Genomic DNA, 19,828 nt, shown 5'->3' with positions numbered 1-19,828 from the left:
TTAGTTTATATTCTTGTCCAAAGACTAGCCAAAGATTCTGCTTGCCCAAATTTCCTGGATTGGAGAGGTCCTTTTGCCTTTAGATCTTCTCCACCCTTGAAAAATTCATTAAAGGCTTCAAGATTTTAATTTATCCATAGCTTAGGTTAGAGATAATTAACTAAAAAAAATAAGCATCAGAATTCCCTGTGGAGATTTTCCTAAAATCCACCTGCTTGGAGGCCTCACCTCTGGAGATTCAGATGTATAATTCTTGGGTAAAGACTGGGGCTATGAATTCTAAAAAACAAAACAAAACAAAACACCCCAAGTAATTGTGATATGGAGCCCTCTGGTTTAGAACCACTAGCCACTTAGCTTAGGTCATTATATTTCTCTTCTCTAAAATCTTCGTCTCATGCTCTTCTGAGTAATGAAGGATTATATCTTTCCTCTTAGAAATTTCTTCACCTCTTGAGCTGATCAAGGGCTCTCTTGTCCTCCCGAAGGATGAGCTATCACAAAACTTCTTGAATCTCAATGCCCTAATCATTATGATGCTTTTCTTTGTACTTCATCATATTTTTATCTCTAATAAAAACATATTTTCTGCTTAAAGCATTTTGGAAGACTTTTGAAAAAGGTGGTATTGTAACAAAGAAGAAAGAAATAAAGATGTTTAAAGTTATAAGACAGCAATGAATTATTAGCTCAAATAGCCACTAGGTCATATCTGTTCACTGATAATTTAATTCATACACTATCTCATTGACATTTCAATCAAGTTAGGTACAAAAGGTGGAACAGATCAGTAATAAATTGCTGAGTAAAGTTAGGATTATTAGAAATCCTATTTTTGTTTCTTGTGTATAAAATCAGGATGATATTCAGCTTCTCAGTAATTCAAACACTTACACTAGTTATTGCAAAGTACTTTCTCACACGTTTTTCTATTCTTTCCATTCCTTTTTCCTGTGTGCCTCAGTATGGCTATTTTTTATTGACTTGTCTTTGAGTTCATTAATTCTGTGCTCTCCAGTATACAGCCTGCTGTTAAATTCATTCAATGAGTTCTTAATTTCAGGTACTGTACTTTTCACTTCTAGAATATCCACTTGAATTTTTAATAAATTCCAAATCCCTGTGAAATTCTCCAAATATTGGATCTGGGATTCAGATTCTAGTCTTATTCTAAAACCTGTGCTCACAATCACTACTGTTTCCCATGTCACACAGAACTTTAGGATTACATATGAAATGTAGAAATGGTGAATCCCAAAGACATTCTACATGACCAACTCTAAATGATATATTGCTATGGACTGAATGTTTGTGTCCTCCCAAATGGCGTATGTTGAAACTCACTCCCCAACATGATAGTATTAGGAGGTGGGGCCTTCGAGAGGTAATTAGGATTAGATAAGGAGAGTGGAGCGCTCATGAATGTATAGTGCCCTTACAAGAGTCCTGAGAAAGGTTGCTTCCTTGTGCTCTCTACCATGTGAGGATACAATGAGAAGTCAACTGTCTACAAGCCAGAAGAAGGCCCTCACCAGAACTCAACCATGCTGGCACCCTAATCTCAGGCTTTCAGCCTCTAGAACTGTGAGAAAGAAATTTCTGTTGTTTATAACACCCAGTCTATGGTATTATTTTTATAGCATCTCAAACTGACTAACATATGATAAGGATGAATAGCACTGGCATCTCTCTCTCCCTCTGCATGTCTCTTTAGAATGCTTTTCATATATCACATCACCAAAGACAGGTAGGTAAAGGGTTCCAGAATCCAGATGTGTGAAGAGAAGACATTAGCTAGGGATGGTTCTGGTTCCACTGTTAAATTATAGTATGTTTCATCTTCACAAAGATACTCTGGAATTAACAGGCATTTAGAAAAATGAATGGATACATTATATTCTTGTGGGAATATGGTCAACTGTGGATGATTCAGAGAGAGTCTAAAAACTGTATAACTTTCCTTGATTATAAAGAAGAGGTGACAGAGGAAAACTGTAAAACTCAAATCAGGTTTGTTACTCAATGACAGTTTTTATAAAGATTAAGTGAGAGACAAGGAGGCTGAAATTAGGTTTTAAATTAGAGCATCTATACACAATGAAGAGCTTGGACTTTGGTGTCGGGAAGATCTAGGCTATAAACAGAGCTCTACTACTCACAAGCTGTATGATTTATGGCAAGTTATTTAAACTTCCTGAATTTCAGTCTCTTCATCATAAAATGGGAATGATTACCAACACACTGGAGTTTTTTGTTTTCTTTTGCTTCATGGGTGAGCATTGAATATGATAAACTTACCGCTCTTTGCACCATAGTACATGGTCAATGATGGGAAGATATTACTATTATTCCCTAATTCTCCACCTCTGAATTGGTCATATTTCCTTTGTAATAAGACAGCTTAATGGGTTGTACCATTTACATTGTACAGACAGACAAAACTATGCAAACCAGTGACTGGTGAGTTTATATGAATACACTATTGAAATGGTATTAAACACTCTGTTACCTTCTTTTTGATCACAGTAAAACCATGGTAGTATTTGTTTAGAAAGTGTAATTGTCACTATTTGGTTCCACAGAGTATTAATTGCAAGTACTGAATACTAACAAAGCTATAACTATTATAATTGGTGCTGCTCCAACTATTTGATGCTGAAAGTTCTCTTTTCATAAACTGAATAAAACTATGGATGGTGGAAACTAAGACTCACAAGGAGATTGACAAGTAAATAGCACAAGAAATGGAAGCTGACATTTCTTTATGTAAGTGTGACTCATACCTGTAAGTTGATAGAATCTAGAAAGGCACGTTTTCACCCACCTGATAAAATAGCTCACATTTATAAAATCATATTAAATGCTTCACTCAATCAAACTGTCAGTGCTAATCTATACCCCCACATACAAAGATCTGTATTATGAACTATGTGGCAATTAAAAAATCCCAGGTACCTAAATACCTCATAACCTCGAAAGAAATACAAAGAACAGATATGAGAAAGATAAAACATTTAGGAAAAAGAAAAAAAACACATAAATAAGTTCAAGCTACTAATTACAATGCTATCAAACTATTTAAGAAAAGAATTTTTAAAAAACTGAATTATTCCAAACAAACCTGAGGTAAATTCTGATGTGGTCTTTGTTTCAGAGCGGAGTTCTGTTCGCAAAGGCACTGAGTGCTTCAGAACTTGAGTTGTTTTTGCAGTTATTTCAATTTCAGCAGAGCTTTCTAGCTGTTTACCAAAAAGATTTTTTCTTCGTAAATAAATCATTTAACTAAAAGAATAAAATATCCTAAAAAAATTATAGTATGCTGAACTATTATGATTCCTTCATCTATTTTCATTCCATACTTGACCTCTGTGCAGTACCCCCACTGCAAGCCAACACCCACCCAAACCAAACTTAGTGTCTACCTTTTTGGTCCATTTAAACTCTACCTTAGTTTTTTCTTTAGGTTCAGGGAGTGACTTCTTTTTGTCGCTTTTTGTCCACAATGATTTAACTGCTTCATAAATTTGCTCACTTGTAGCATATATCTTTTTCCCAGTTACCTAATTAAAACAAAAAGTGAGCCAAATAACATATATTTTTAAAAGTTGAAGTAAAAATATTTTAAAATTTATGTCAGGCATTTTATATGAACACTCAGGTCAGAATCAACAGTAAAGGTATAATCTCTAGATCATATAACACAAAGCACCGTTTCTCAAATATTATATGAAAAATTATTTTTCTTAAGTGAATGGCTAAAAGATGTATAATTTGCATTCACACTATAACATGTAAATTTAAAACTATGACTTTTTAAATTATTTTTAAAATTTTTTTGAGCTTTACTGAGGTACAATTGACAAATAAAAAACTGTACCTATTTACAGTATACAACATGGTGTTTTGATATAAGTATACCTTATGTAATGATTCCCATAATCAAGCTAATTAACACATACATCACTTCACACGGTTACCTTTTTTGTGTCTGTGGCGAGAACACTTTTAAGATCTACTCCCTCAGCAAATTTCAAATATACAATATATTACTATTAACTATAGTCACCATACTGTACATTAGATCCCCAGAACTTATTCATCTTATAACTGAACGTTTGTACCCTCTGACCAACATCCCTCCATTTTCCCTACTCCCCAGCCCCTGGCAACCACCATTCTGAAATCTATTTCTCTAAGTCCAATTATTTTGGATTCCACATGTAAGTGATATCATGCAATATTTGCCTTTCTGTGTCCCGCCATTTGCAACAAAGTGGACGATACTGGAGGACCTTATGCTAAGTGAAAACTATGTCTATTTACAGGAGTTTGGGAAAAATAGCTTGAGGTAATAAACAGTTAACAGAGAAAATGAGATTTTAAAATGCTATAAAGTTAATGCGTTTGCTTAAATGTTTATGGTCCCTTCTCCATTCATAAAGAAAGAAAAAGCATCAACTAATTTTTCCCAAGAATCACATTCTTTTTTGGTAGAAAGATAAATTAAAAAATGAACTACAAACATACTAAAGCAGAGGTGGGATGCTGAATGAATTCCTAAAGTTGCTATTACTTTCATTCATATGTCTTTCCCTTTGAAAATCTCCTTCTGATTCCTTCTTCCTATTCTTTTCCCATCATCCTTTTATACCTTATTGTTAATTTCAATAGTTAATGAATTTTCAAGTTTTAAAGATGTTTTGGAGAGATTTTCAGGATTACACTTTCTACAAACATAAATTTTTTAAAACATTTTTCCCCCTCAAATAGAAATGTTTTCATTGTTTTTAAGTATATACCTATACTTAAAAATTTTAAACAATAAACTAGTATAAAAGTCCTCTTCCTCCTCCAATATGATCTTACAGTTATGTAGATATTCTTCCTGAATCTTTAGCCTTATAAATATATTATGTATATACACAGACAGTATTTTAAAACAACCAGAATGTTAATATTTATATATTAACCAAAAAGGATGAGGTAAATTGATATGTAGTGACATGGATGGAAGTCCATGAACCACTGCATTGAAAAAAAAAGTTACAGATTATACACTACAATCCCAATTATGCTTTAAATTAAATTTTAAAATAAATTACAAACATATACACCTAGCTTGTTTTCCTTCTTAAATACAAACGGGATCACACTATACATATTATTCTGAGATTTGATTTTTTAAAAGCTTAACAATATGTCACAGACATGTTTCTGTATTAGTATTTTTTTTTTTTAATTTTTATTTTGTCAATATACAATGTGGTTGATTATTGTGGCCCATCACCGGAGCTTTATACCAGTAGATCTACTTCTTTAAATAGTTGCATAGTTTATAATGGATGTACTACAATTCCTTGAACAAATCCCCTTTTATGGACTTAAGAGCTCTTTCCTTTTTTGGGAGGGTAATTATAAGTAGTGCTGAAATTAGCATCCTTACACATACAACTGGGACCATACACCCTTATGGTATTTTCCTGGGAAAAATTCCTAGAGGTGAAATTTCTGGATTAAAGCATAAACATGTTTTAATTTTTGATAATACTATCACATTGCCCTGCAGAAAGTCATCAATATATTGTAGCAATTTAAACTCCCACCATTAGCATATTTGTTTTCCTACGCTCTTTACCAGTAGCAGTATTATGAATCTTTTAAATCTTTGTCAAAAATGAAAGGCTAGAAACCAATATCTAAGTGATCTTTTAAACTCTCATTTATTTGACTGCTGATGAAGTCAAGTATCTTTCATTTATTAGACTGTTTATGTGTCTTATTTTGTGGATTATTTGCTCATAAACTTTTAAAATTTTCCTAGAGGGCATTCATCTTTTTCTCACTAATTTATAGGAGCTCTGAGTACATAAAGGGTATTAGTCCTTTGAATATATGTTACAAACAGTTTTCCTAGCTTTTTGTTTATCCATTAACTTTGTGTATGTCATATTGTGATCAACAGAAATGTATTGATTTTGATGTACTCAAGTATGTCAATTTTTTCTTTCATGACTTCTAGATTGTGTTTTGCTTAAGGTCTTTCCAATCTCAAGATTACACAAATACTCCTCTCTTTTTTCTTCTTATACTTTTTACAGTATTTTATGATTAGATCTTTATTCCACCTAGAACTAATTTTTGCATGATAGATGGTAAAGGTCTGTATTAGTTTGTTTCTGTTGCTTATGACAAAATACCTGGAACTGGGTGATTTATAAGAAAACAAACATTATTGCTTATAGTTTCAGAGACCAGGAAGTCCAAAGTCCAGGGAACACATCTCGTGTGGGTCTTCTTTGGTGGTGGCTTTAAAGCAATACAGCGGTCTCACATGGCAGAAAATGGCAGAGCAGAGAGAGAGAGACTCTCATGTGATCTCCTTTTAAAGCCCTCAGAAGCATGCCCCTAATCACTTTTATTAATCCATTCCTTATGACATGGTCCTACAATCTAATCACCTCTTCAAGGCCCCACCTTTCAATTACCACAATAGGATTTCCCACCCTCAACAGTTACAGTGGGAATTAAACTTCTAATATACGAATTTTAGGGGACAAAATTGAATCAATCCATGGCAAGGTCTAAGTATTTTTCTGAAAAGCCAATTATCCCAACACATTTCTTGAACAATATATCCTTTCTTTACACATTGATCTGAAATGCCACCTTTACCATATAACAATGTACAAAGATATATTTAATATAATTTTTTTTGGACATTCTCTTTTATTCTCTTAATCTAATTCATTGTCTAACACTTTAGCTTAGTATTGTGTCCAATGCCTGGTAGATAGTAAACAGATACTGACTGAATTAATGTTACTCTCCCTCCAGATCAAAGATTTTTGTAAGAAATTTTTAATTAAATTTCTAGATTTTGGAATACCTGCTATATTTCAATATATAGTCTTTTCATCCAGAAAAAGGATGTATTTCTAAACACATTCAAAAAAATTTTTTAAATGTCCCTCACATTTAAGTGAGATCATACAATATTTGTCTCTCTGTGTCTGGCTTATTGCACTTAGCATAATGTCCTCCACTTCACCTATGATGCTGCAAATGGCAGGATCTCCTTCCTTTTCAAGGCTGAATAACATTCCATTGTACATATGTCACAATTTATTTCACTTCATCCATTCATCATCGATGGACAATCATGTTGTTTCCAATCTTGGCTATTGTGAATAATGCTATAATGAACATGCAGAAGCAGATATCTCTTCAAGATACTGATTTCACTTCCTTTGGATATACACCCAGAATAGAAGGAAAGAGTAGAATGGTGATTGATTGCCAGGAGCTGGGGGAGGAGAAAATGGAGAGGTGTTGGCCAAAATGTAGAAACTTTCAGTTATAAGATGAACAAGTTCTGGGGATGTAATGCACAGCATGGGTGGTGATGAATATGTTAATTTGATTGTAGTAATCACTGCACACTGTATAAGTACATCAAATCATCACACTGTACACCTTGAATATATTCGATCTTTGTCAATTAGGTATTTAAAATTTTTTAAAATGTCCTTCAGTCAAGATTAATAGTTTTTTAAAAAATACGGCCTTAAAACATTATTTGCTAAGTTTATTCCTAGATATTTTATATTTTTATTTATTTATTTATTTTATTGATTATATATATTTGTGGGATACAGAATCTAATATCAATACATGTGTACAATATGTGGTGATCAAACCAGGATAATTAGTATACTCATGTTTATAAAACGTAATAAACCTTTGTGACCCTTAACAGGTTTCTTGCCAACCCTCCTCCTCTGCACCCTTTCCCACCTCTAATAACTACAGTTCTGTAGTTCTGTTCACTCTTTTTGATTTGAAAGTTTATTGTGACCGTTTCTTCCTTTCTCCTTTCCTTTCCTTTTCTTTCTTTCTTTCTGCTACCACTTATGAGTGAGGACATGCAGTATTTCTCTTGCTGTGAAAAATCATGTACTTAACATGATTTTCTCCAGGTTCATACATGTTGCTTCAAATGGTAGAATTTCATTCTTTTTTTTATGGTAGAGTAGCATTCCATTGAGTATATATATGCCACATTTTCCCTATCGAGTCATCTGTCAATGGACATTTAGGTTGATTCCAACTCTTGGCTACCGTAAATAGAGCCACGATAAACATGGGAGTGCAGGTATACCTTCAACATGATGATTTCCATTCCTTTGGGTATATCCCCAGGAATAGGATTGTTGGGTTGAATGGCAGTTCTATCCATAGCTGTTTGAGGAAACTCCATATTGTTTTCCATAATGGCTGCACTATTTTACAGTCCCACCAACAGTGTAGGAGGTTTCACTTTCTCCACATCCTCACCAGCGTTTCATATTCTCTTTTTGATAATAGCCAGTCTAACTGGGGTGAGATATTATCTCAGTGTGGTTTTGATTTGCATTTCCCTGATGCTGAGTGATACTGAGCATCTTTTCATGTGTCTGTTGGCCATTTGTATATCTTCATATGAGAAATATCTATTCACCTCCTTTGACCATTTTTTAATTTGGTTACTTGTTTTCTTAGTGTTGAGTTCTTTATATATTCTGGATATTAATCCATTGTCAGATGCATAGTTTGCAAATATTTTCTCCCATTCTGTAGGCTGTCTTTTCACTCTGTTAATTGTTTCTTTTGCTATGCAGAAGCTTTTTAGTTTGATATAATCCTATTTGTTTATTTTCGTTGTTGCTGTTGCCTGTGCTTTGGGGGTCATATTCGTAAAGTCTTTGCCCAGTCCTATATTCCTGAAGTATTTCCTTATGTTTTCTTTTAAGAGTTTTACAGATTCAAGTCATATATTGAAGTCCTTAACCGATTTTGAGTTGATTTTGGCATATTGTGAGAGGTACGGGTCTAGTTTCATTTTTTTACATATGGATTTCCAGTTTACCCAGCAGCATTTATTGAAGAGGCAGTCTTTTCCCCAATGTATGTTCTTGCTGCCTTTGTCAAAGATCAGTTGGCTCTAAACATGTAGGTTGATTTCCAGGTTCTCTGTTCTGTTACATTGTTCTGAGTGTCTGTTTTTATGCCAGTACTGCACTGTTTTGGTTACTATAGCTTTGTAGGATACTTTGAAGTGAGGGAGTGTTATGTCTCTGCCTTTATTTATTATTTGCTCATGATTGCTTTGGTTATTTAGGGTCATTTGTTGTTCCAAATGAATGTTAAGATTGTTTTTTCCTATTTCTGTGAAGAATGTCTTTGATATTTTGACAGGGATTGCATTGAACCTGTAGATTGTTTTGGGCAGTATGGACATTTTCACAGTGTTATTTCTTCCAATCCAAGAGACTGGAATGTCATTCCATCTTTTTGTGTCCTCTTTAATTTCTTTCAGCACTGATTTGTAGTACTCGTTGTAGAGATCTTTCATGTATTTGGTTAAAATGATTCCTAGGTATTTCATTTTTTTGGAGACTATTTTAAATGGGCTTGCTTTCTTGGTTTCTTTTTCTGCTAGTTTGTTATTGGAATATAAAAATGCTACTGATTTTTGTGTGATTTTATATCCTGCAACTTTACTTAAATCATATATCAGCTCTAAGAATTTTTTCATAGAGTCTTTAGATTTTTCTATATATAAGATCATGTTATCTGCAAACAGCAACAGTTCGACTTTGTCTTTTCCAATCTGGATGCCCTTTATTTCTTTCTCTTGCCTGATTTCTCTGGCTAGAACCTCCAATATTATGGTAAATAGGAGTGGTAATAGTGGGCATCCTGTCTTGTTCCTGTCCACTCAGGATGATATTGTCAGTGGGTTTGTCATATATGGCTTTTATTGTGTTGAAATACTTTCCTTCTATACCTATCTTGCTAAGAGTCTTTATCATAAAGGGATGTTAAATTTTGTCACATGCTTTTTCTGAGTCTATTGAGATAATCACATGGTTTTTGTCCTTGATTTGTAGATGTGGTGTGTCACACTTATTGACGTGCATTTGTTGAACCATCCTTTCATTTTTGGGATGAATCTCACTTGATCACAGTGTGTAATTTTTGGATGTATTGCTGCATTCTGACTGCTAATATTATGTTGAGGATTTTTGCATCCATGTTCACCAAAGATATTGGTCTGTAGTTTTATTTTTTTGCTGTATCTTTGTCTGGTGGTATCAGGGTGATGCTGGCCTCATAGAATGAGTTTGGGAGAATGGTGTCTGTTTCAATTTTTTGGAATAATTCGAAGAGATTTGGTAATTAATTCCTCTTTAAAGGTTTCGTAGAATTCAGCAGTAAAGCCATCTGGTCCTGGGCTTTTTTTTGTTGGGAGGCTGCTGATTACTGCTTCAATCTCATTGCTTGTTTTTAGTCTGTTCAGATTTTCTGTGTCTTCTTGGTGCAGTCTTGGTAATTTGTATGTGTCCAGAAATTTATCCATTTCCTCCAGGTTTTCAAATTTGTTGGTGTATAGTTGTTTGTAATAGTCTCTAATGATTCTTTGCATCTCTGTGGTATCAGTTGTAATGTCTCCTCTTTCATTTCTGATTTTTGTTATTTGGGTCTTCTCTCTTCTTTTTTTAATTAGCCTTGCTAATGGTTTGTCTATTTTTTATCTTCTCAAAAAACAAACTTTTCACTTCATTGATCTTTTGTATCATTTTTTGGGCCTCTATTTCACTTAGTTCTGATCTGGTTTTAATTATTTCTTTCCATCTACTAATTTGGGGGTTAGATTGTTCTTGTTCTTCTAGTTCTTTGAGGTGTAGCATTACATTGTTTATTTGAAAACTTTCTATTCTTTTGATGTAAGCGTTTATTGAAATAAACTTCTCTCTTAGTACTGCTTTTGCTGTATCCTACAGGTTTCAGTACAACGTGTTTATATTTTCATTAGTGTCAAGAAATTTTTTGATTCCCTATTTAATTTCTTCTTGGACCCAGGTGTCATTCAGGATCATGCTGCTTAATTTCCATGTGTTTGTATAGTTTCCAGAGTTTCATTTGTTATCAATTTCTAGTTTTAGTCCATTGTGGTCTGAAAAGATACTTGAAATGATTTCCATTTTTAAAAATTTGTTGAGACTTGATTTGTGAACTAACATGTGGTCTATCCTGGAAAATGTCCCATGTACTGATGAGAAGAATGCATATTCTGTAGTTGTTGGATGGAATGTTGTGTGGATATATGCCAAGTTCAGTTGGTCCAAGGTGTAGTTTAAATCCCGTTTCTCTGTTGATTTGTTGCCTGGATGATCTGTCCAGTGCTGAGTAAGGTGTGTTCAGGTCCCCAACTATTATTGTACTGGAGTCTATCTCTTTTTTTAGGTCTAATAGTGTTTGCTTTATATATTCGGGTGCTCTGGTGTTGGGTGCATATATATTTATGACTGTTATGTCAGCTTGCTGAATAGATCCTTTTATCATTATTTAATGGCCTTCTCTGTCTCTTTTTATGGTTTTTGGTTTCCATTTGAGTGATATATCTTTTTCTATTCCTTCACTATTAGTCTTTGTGCATCTTTACCAGTGAGATGAGTCTTTTGAAGACAGCATATAGTTGGGTCTAGCTTTTTAATCCAATCAGTCAGTCTGTGTCTTCTGAGTGGGGAATTTAATCCACTTACATTTAGGGTTGTTATTGAGAGGTACTGTCTTACTCCTGCCATTTTATTGCTTTTCCTATGGTTGATTTAAATATCCTTTGTTACTTTCTTTCCCTTTTATTGTTTGTCTTCCATTTTTGTTGGATTTTTGAAGTGGTATGGTATACTTTCTTTGTCTTACTCATTTACATATCTGCTCTACCAGTGGTGTTTCTCCTGTCTAATGTGTTCATGGTGGTGATTATCATTTTTGGGGTTCCAGATGCAGGACTCCCTTAAGGATTTCTTGTAGAGCTGATCATGTGATGGTGAACTCCCATAGCTTTTGTCTGTCTTCAAAATACACTATTTCCCCTTCATTTCTGAAGGATAGCCTTGCTGGTTAAAGTATTCTTGGTTGGCAGTTTTTTCTTTTAGTACTTTCAACATATCATCCCAATCTCTTCTGGCCTGTAGAGTTTCTGTTGAGAAGTCTGCTGTTAGTCTGATGGGGCTTCCCTTGTAGGTGACTTGACACTTTTCTCTTGCTGTTTTTAGGATTCTTTGTCTTTGACTTTTGACAGTTTGACTACAATGTGTCTCAGAGAAGACCTTTTTGGATTGAATCTGTTTGGGGAACTCTGAGACTCATGGGTCTGGAAGTCCATATCTCTACCAATACCTGGGAAGTTTTCCACTATTATATCACTGATATGTTTTCAGTGACTTTTCCTTTCTCCTCCACCTCTGGAATACCTATGATTCAAAACACATTGTTTGTGCACTTAAAGTGGGCTGCTAGCTCTCTTAGATTCTGTTCATTTTTTTAAATTCCTTTTCTTTTCGTCTGCTTAGGTTATTTCAAAAAGACTGTCCTCAAGATCAGAAATTCTTTCTTTAGCTTGCTGTAGTCTGCTGTTTACACTCTCAACTGTAGTTTTTATTTCACTGAATGAGTCTTTCAGGTCCAGGAGTTCTGCCACATTCTTTTTTATGGAACTTATCTCTTTGTAAATTTCATCCTTCAAGTCCTGGATTGTTTTTCTTGTTTCACTGTGGTGTCTAACTGAGTCTTTCTGTATCTTACTGAGTGTGTTTAAGATTGTCACTCTAATTTTCTTCTCAGACATTTCAAGGGTTTCCTGCTCTATGGCGTCTGGTACTTGAGAATTATTGTATCCCTTTATTTATGTCATATTTCCTTATTTTTTCATATTTCTAGTCTCTCTATGTTGATTTCTAGTCATCCAGTTGAGCAGCTGCTTCTTCTGTTACTCTGAAGTGGGCTTTGAGGAGAGAAACTTCCTCCTGTGGATGTATTTTATATTGATTTGAGTAGGGTGTATTAGTATTGGTTCTGGGTAGACTCAAGTAGTGTAGTCTCCGTGTGTGTACTTCTGCCATATTCAATGTCAGAGTTGTGTGTGAGTGCCTCTGTGGTGTAGTCACTGGGGTACTTAGTGATCTCTTGTTGAGGTTAGTTGGGACATTGAGGATGTGGGCTAGCTCTCAAGATCTTAAGCAAAGTGCCTGGATTCTGTGCCACTCACTGCCTGGGGTGAGTGACCCTAGGTGGACTTGTTGGCTCCCTGCCTAGTGTCCTGTGACCCTGATTGGTGTATTGGGGTATACTCGATCTCCTCGGCTTGAATGAGTGACCCTAGGCAAGGTTTCTCTTTCCTTGTTCCTATAGGCCAAGGCTTCTCCTGGGTTCTTGCTTCCCTTGGTTGGGGACTGTGTTGGTGGTTGCTGGGAATTTTCTTCTGTACACTATTTGGCCATCTTGGGTTTCTGTATTTTCCAAGTTTTTGTATGTGTGGCTCTCCCTGGGTGAAGGCTATTGTACTCACTGCACATAGGGAGAATAAAATTCCCCCTGTGAATTGTGTCAGTGGGGTATGGGTCTGTGCTAGCTTATCTCTTTCTGGTGTCTCCATTTGTGACCCTTCTTGTGTCAATGAGTGGTGATAGTGGTGGGTCCTTCCCTTGACCAGTCTGAATGGTGCAGCAGCAGTGGTAGCAGTGTGTGTGACTGCCGGCAGTGGCAGTGGCATAAGCAGTGGTATAGGTAATAGCAGCTGGGGTCCCATACCCAGCTACATTGGCTACTGCTTTAGCATTGGCAGGGCATCACGCCTACTGCCGGTCTGGCTGATGCAATGGCCTGGGTGGATATGCTGCACCTAGTTGATATGGCTAGTACAATGGCTATAGTACTAGCAGCCACACTGCACGTGACTATGGAGGGGGTCCCATGCATAGCAGGGCCAGCTGGTCAGGTGGCTTGGGCTGGAGTCCTGTGCACAGCTGGTCTGGCTGGTGAGGTGGCATGGACGGCCTCTGGCAATGGCTGCTGCACCACAGACAGGTGCAGCAGGGGTCCTGCACAGAACCAGGCTGGCTAGTGAGGCAGCCTGGGCAGAGGTCTCAGGCGTGGCTGGTCTGGCTGGTGCAGCAGTGTGGAAGGTATCTGGTGATGGCCATTGTACTGTAGGTGGCAGTGGCAGGGGGCCCCACCCCCAGACAGGGTGGATACTGCTTCAGTGGCAGCAGGGGGTCCCACATCCAGGGGATCCCAAACCCAGCCAGTCCCGCTGGTGCAATGGCTAGGGCAGTAGTAGCTGCACTGTGCACAACTATGGCAGGGGGACCTGCGAGAAGCTGAGCCGGCTGTTGAGGCTGCTTGGACACCGGTCTTGCATGAGGTTGGTCTCTCTATTTTTCAAAGACAGACTACTTGTTACTCTACATAAGTTAATAATGGAAATATTGTAAGGAAAACTATTTAAAAAAGCAAAGAGTAATTCCATCTTGAAGTGTATTTTCAAAATGGTGAATAACTGCAGTGGGACTTTTATTTTTCAAAGGACCTTCTGGACTATCACTTCTTAAACTTTTTTACATCATCCCTTGGAGAATCTCTTGAAAGCTATGGGCCCTTTACTTCAGAAAGATACACATTCAGTAAAAAAGCTCTCACCTGATATCCTTTTAAGAGACTTGTATAATTAACCAATGATTTTTAAAAAAATTTATAATAAATGATGCTCACAGAATGCTGAACATTTATCACTAGTAGGTACTCTCCAATATGTCAAAGTACTATTTTTCACAAGTTGATTTGTATGCTTACCAAGAATAAGTTGCTCCCCCCCCCAAGTCTCTATATCAGTTTTAGTTGTAATTAAACAATTTAAATGTAACATAGAATGAGAAAATGAGTGTAAAAAGAATTGTTGTTTCTAGGAAAATTAAGTTAAATGCTTTGTAAAGACTCAAACGTGAATGGCTAAAAAAAGAGCTGCTATGAAATTAGAGTTAAGCAAGACAACTGTAAAAGGCTGGGAGAAATAAAAATCTAAAAGGATTCTGTGCTCATTAAATTTTAAAATATTTTTAAGTGTTTCATTCTATTTTAAAGAAAAGTAAACTGGAAATTGTAGAAGACATATTACAGATATGGCTTACTGTAAGAAAGATCTTATGGATCTTCAAACAGGAAATCAATACTCAAAGAAAAGTCCTACTTCAAAACAAAGAAAAATGAACAGATATTTATGTTTTAATTTGAAATAAAAATTTTGATACATATTTTTATATATAATTTTTAGTTTCCTGCTTTAACATTTTCAATTACTTGTTAAGTCCCTGTCCTGATAATGTCAAATAAAAAGGCTTCTATTGAGTACACATCACTTTTCATACAGTTTTGAACTGGGAGGGGTCATAGACTCTGAAGTCCATCGTGGATCCCAGGTTAAGAAACCATGTTCTCTCTGTATTCTAATCTGCCAAATATTACACATGATATTGTTATACTACAGTCAAAGGAAAAACAAGGGTTTCAACTCTAGGAACTTAAATAACAATCATTACTTACCCTAGAAGTTCAGCAATTCTTTTGTTTTTTCTTTTTGTTATAGTAAAATTAAATTTAATACTTTATTTTTAAAAATAAAAATAAGATGCACACTATAATCTCATTCTTATCTTCCTATTCACCCACCCGTTTTTCTGTCTCTATTAATGCATGGAAAGATGTCTAGAAAAACATTCTATCAAATGTTGACAGTGACATTTTTATGGATGGAAGCACTTTGGATGGTTGTTATTTTTCCAAACTTTTCCGTAATGCTTAAATTACTTAAGGATGAGTAGCTATCATGTTTTTATAAAAACCATGAAGTCATTACTCTAAAGAAAAAAAAAAGTAGATTCAGTGGCAGTATCATCCACTGGGAAGAGTAACAGACCAGAAAGCAGGACGCGTGAAGCTGGGTATGATCCTGGGCAAGTCACTTACTGTGAAACTTATCTAGGCCACAGTCTCTTTATAGGTAAATGAGAAAATATGGAAGTTGAATTGAATGAGCTCAAAGTTTTCTTTCAGCACTAACATTTTATTAACTTAAGTGGCTAATCCCTATGTAAATTCTTAGGAAAGAGTTTTTAAAATAAGTTTATAATTTTATCTACCAATTATCTCAAGTGTAACTAGAAAACAAATAGCATTCTCTTCCTTTGTTATAAGCTCTTATAGTTTGATCACATTACAAACTACATAGTACGCTATATCCTTGACATTCTCAAAATACTGAATAGGCAGTTTTATCTACACCTATAATTAAAGAGATGCAGTAATAAGAACACAAGTACAGAAAGTCCTTCTGGTAGCATTGCACACTGCTTCAAGTATGAGGGAGAAATGTTAAATGTTGGCAATTAAGGGAAGTAGGAAAGAAGGAAGAAACTGCATATCCCAAAGCTCTCCTTCTCAGTCCAAACGTGTTAAAAATAAAATAAAATATTGACAAAAATTCTTCAAAACATTAGGAGACTCTTTGGGTTTGTGGGTAGCTCACAAGAAAATGACAAAACAGCTATAATAAGCATTTTTGGAAGGTGTTTCTTAGTTCCAGGTGGTTTCAAAATTGAGTTTGTGTGTGTGCATATATATTTTTTACCTTCAGAAGCCTCTGTAATCTATCAATTGGTTGCTTCCTGCATTATGTTAATCTGCTGAACTAAACAGCTACTAGCAGGTATAATCTTCTGTTAATTGAAAATTGAGTTTCATATAGCTCAATGATGGAGCAATATTTCTCCACATAAATTCTAATTCAGTGTTTCCGAACTTAATCCTCAATCCTGCATTTATATTGCTGAATTATATTTACACAAATTCGTCCTATTTATTTGTGGTGATCATGTAATTAAGAATGGCATTTACCATGCTGAGATGCTAATGTGATTTTGCCAACATAAGAGTTGATACTACCATATGTCTCTGGAAATTAAATGTTGCAGGTGCTGTGTGACATTTAAATATTGTCACACTGAGATTGTTTAAACAAATACTGAAATGTTATCACTTTAAAAGAACTTACCTTAGCAATTATTACTGACTGAACTGGGTAGCAAACAGTTGCTCCTAAAGTGGCCAGTCCCAATGGATAAGTTATTTTCTTAAATCTAGAACCTATAAAATTCAAACAAATTGTTAAACTCCAAGTAGATGCAACCAGACTTGGTGTTTTTATACTGTAATGTTTTCTTTGCTACCCTTTAAGCCATCACCCTGTTAAATTACTCTTAAGGTAAAAATACCAATCATGATGGAAGCTAATATGCCCTTAAGGATCTCAATTCAATTAATAGCCCCTAGCTGTCATGTCCAATTTAAGAAAAGTGTTCTCAATTTAATACTGATAATTACCTACATAAAATGAATTGATGCTTTTCTTCTTTTTTAAAGCTAAGTATTTTTTCATGTTCTAAAAAAATCAAAGTTGTAAGCACATTTTTTCAAATATCTAATAAAGCATGATAATACTGAGAATTAATCAACTACTGCGTTTGTGACACCATATTAAAGTGAAATGGGCTCTCTTTGTTTGATTGAGTAGGTAGGAAGGTGAATGACCCAGCTGATCAGCTAAAGACTTTAAAAGATACATAACTCCTTCATGTCACTGATTTAGAATACTGAAGTAATAATAATTGCAGGTAACTTGACATAATTAATGCATTTCAAAAAGTGCCTTAACTAAGCATCCAAGAGTCATTTTCATACTTTTTTGTCAGTAAAATATAATCTTTCCAAAATATAATCTTCCAAATAGAATCTCATTAGGAACTTTAATATTTGAAACCTGTAAACTTGATACTGCTCTGATTAACCTGGGGATAGGAAGCTCAGTATTGAGCCCTGTCTGCATAACACCCCTAAACGCTTCCACATAACCCCAGGTTCTGCAGGATAGCTTGAAATCCACCACTCTAAGCTACAGCTTAGTTTCAGCAGACTGCTGATTCAAAATAAGTATCTTAAATGCTTGTCTGAGTATCTTGGACTCTGTATGATCTGGGAAACTGGATGATGGGTTTTTAATTAGGGTAAGTACTTCTATTCTCTGGGACAGGTTTTACAATCCCTAATTTAAAAAGGAAACAGCTTATCTGGTATATCAAATAACACTAAGGTGAAAAATACCTGGCAATGTTTACAGGCAACTTTGCAGTTTAGGAAAGGTAAAAACAAGAGGCATTTCTGTCTGGTCTAACTATTATTAAGGAAGCTTTCTACAGTCACGTCCACAATAGATTGAGCATGGGGGAGGTGGGTAGGCAGACTATTTCAACCTCTAGTTTAGCTTTCCATTAGATTTAGGCTGGTTTTTGTTGCTGCTTCTGTTGTTTTGTTGTTTTGGTACGGGAAAAGCGTGTCTAGGTATATTAAAACATGCCCTAAATTGCTCCTTTACTCTAGTCCTGCTCACTATTATTCCATTATCTATAGCTTAGTTCTAGATTTTATAGTACTAATATCTCTTGACTCAACCAAATTCCCCTAAGAATGCTGCTCCTAAACTTGGCAGGTGGCAGTTTTTCCTTGATGTGTCATTTTAAAGATTAAAAAGACTTAACATTCATCCTCTCTTTACATGATATGAGAAGCCAGTCTGCAAGAAAATAAATTTCATTTGTAACCAAAAGCCCTATTCCCATAATTAAGAAGGACTCTAGACACAGTGACTAAATAGCTTTGTACTACGTGCTATGAAACTATCAGGTGATTTCCTTTCTCTGGACCTCTACCTGTAGCAGGGTTAGACTAAACTAACAGCTTTCAAACTTTTTCAACCATGACTCACAGTAAAGAACAAATTTTTCATTATGATCTATGACCTATCACACATACAGAATTCACTGAAATAGGTTTCATGATATTTACTCACACTAAGTACAAAGCACTCTGATATTTGCTATTTCCTGTATTTTATTTTTTAATAAAATACTTCCTGAGATCCACTACATTTATTTCACTACCCACTAATAGGTTGAGATTTGCAGTTTGAAAAACACTGGGTTAGATTATTCCAGCTCTGGCACTTGGAAACATGGTGAAAGACCTCAAGAATGTTTTCTCTTACAAAAAGGTTATGAGTTTCTTACTGAGAAATTGAGTAATATGTTTTAGACAATTTCCTTCAAAATTTAATACTCTAAGTCTTGTTACATATGGTGATTTTGGATCTCAATTATTTCCCACTGAACAATTTGTAATACACGTTCAATTAGAAGTTGTGTTAAAATAAGAAATAGGATATAAGGAGGCACTAACATTGGCTATCAGGAGAGTGTTAGGTCCACTGGGATAAGACATATGGGTTAGAGTTAGGATGCTGGAATGTTCTTACAATCGCACATAGGTTTTGTACCTAATAAGGTGTTCTTGATTTGAGGCGGCTTTTAGGACTATAGCTGAACAGACCAACCACAAAGTATCTGGTATCAGATTCCAGACAGGTTCAGAACTGTGCCTTCCAACCACAAGTAAATTTAGTTTGGAGACAATGTCTGGTAACTGGGGTATGGACAGAGATGTATGGAAGGTGAACGAAATGGCTACTGACCAGAAAACTACACTAGCTTAGTAAGGTTTTGGGTGAGGAGGGAAGGCAGTAATTCCCACTGATTTACTCACCGTTAGTAAACTGTACAAATGTGGTTTGTGCTGAATACTTGCTTTCCTTTTGAAGTCTGGAATTTTGGTACATGCTAGGTAGACAGTGCCTACATGACCAACACTCAATAAAACCTTGGTCACTCAGTCTCTAATGAGCTTCCCTCGTTGACAACATCTCAACTGGCACTGTCACAACTCATTTCTGGAGGAATTAAGCAGACCCTGTGTAACTCCACTGGGAAAGGATTCTTGGAAGCTTGTACTGGTTATCTCTCAACTTCGCCCTGTGTGCATTTTCCCTTTGCTGATTTTGCTT

General features: G+C 35.4%; 1 protein-coding gene across 2 annotated transcripts in view; it reads right to left on the bottom strand.

Annotated features, from left to right (window-relative positions):
• The window catches only part of APOOL (apolipoprotein O like), a 96,781-nt gene that overhangs the window by 5,218 nt on the left and 71,735 nt on the right, over window positions 1-19,828 (bottom strand). For both annotated transcript variants that reach the window (XM_063084056.1, XM_063084057.1), the window contains exons 6-8: window positions 16,931-17,022; window positions 3,447-3,560; window positions 3,122-3,239 (exon numbers count right to left, since the gene is read on the bottom strand). In XM_063084056.1, the coding sequence (XP_062940126.1) occupies window positions 3,122-3,239; window positions 3,447-3,560; window positions 16,931-17,022 (324 nt within the window). The remainder of the gene's footprint in view (window positions 1-3,121; window positions 3,240-3,446; window positions 3,561-16,930; window positions 17,023-19,828) is intronic.

The sequence above is a fragment of the Cynocephalus volans genome, chromosome X (genome assembly GCF_027409185.1).
Source record: "Cynocephalus volans isolate mCynVol1 chromosome X, mCynVol1.pri, whole genome shotgun sequence".
In the NCBI taxonomy this organism is placed as follows: Eukaryota; Metazoa; Chordata; class Mammalia; order Dermoptera; family Cynocephalidae; genus Cynocephalus; species Cynocephalus volans.
This window is presented reverse-complemented; position numbering and strand designations above follow the sequence as displayed.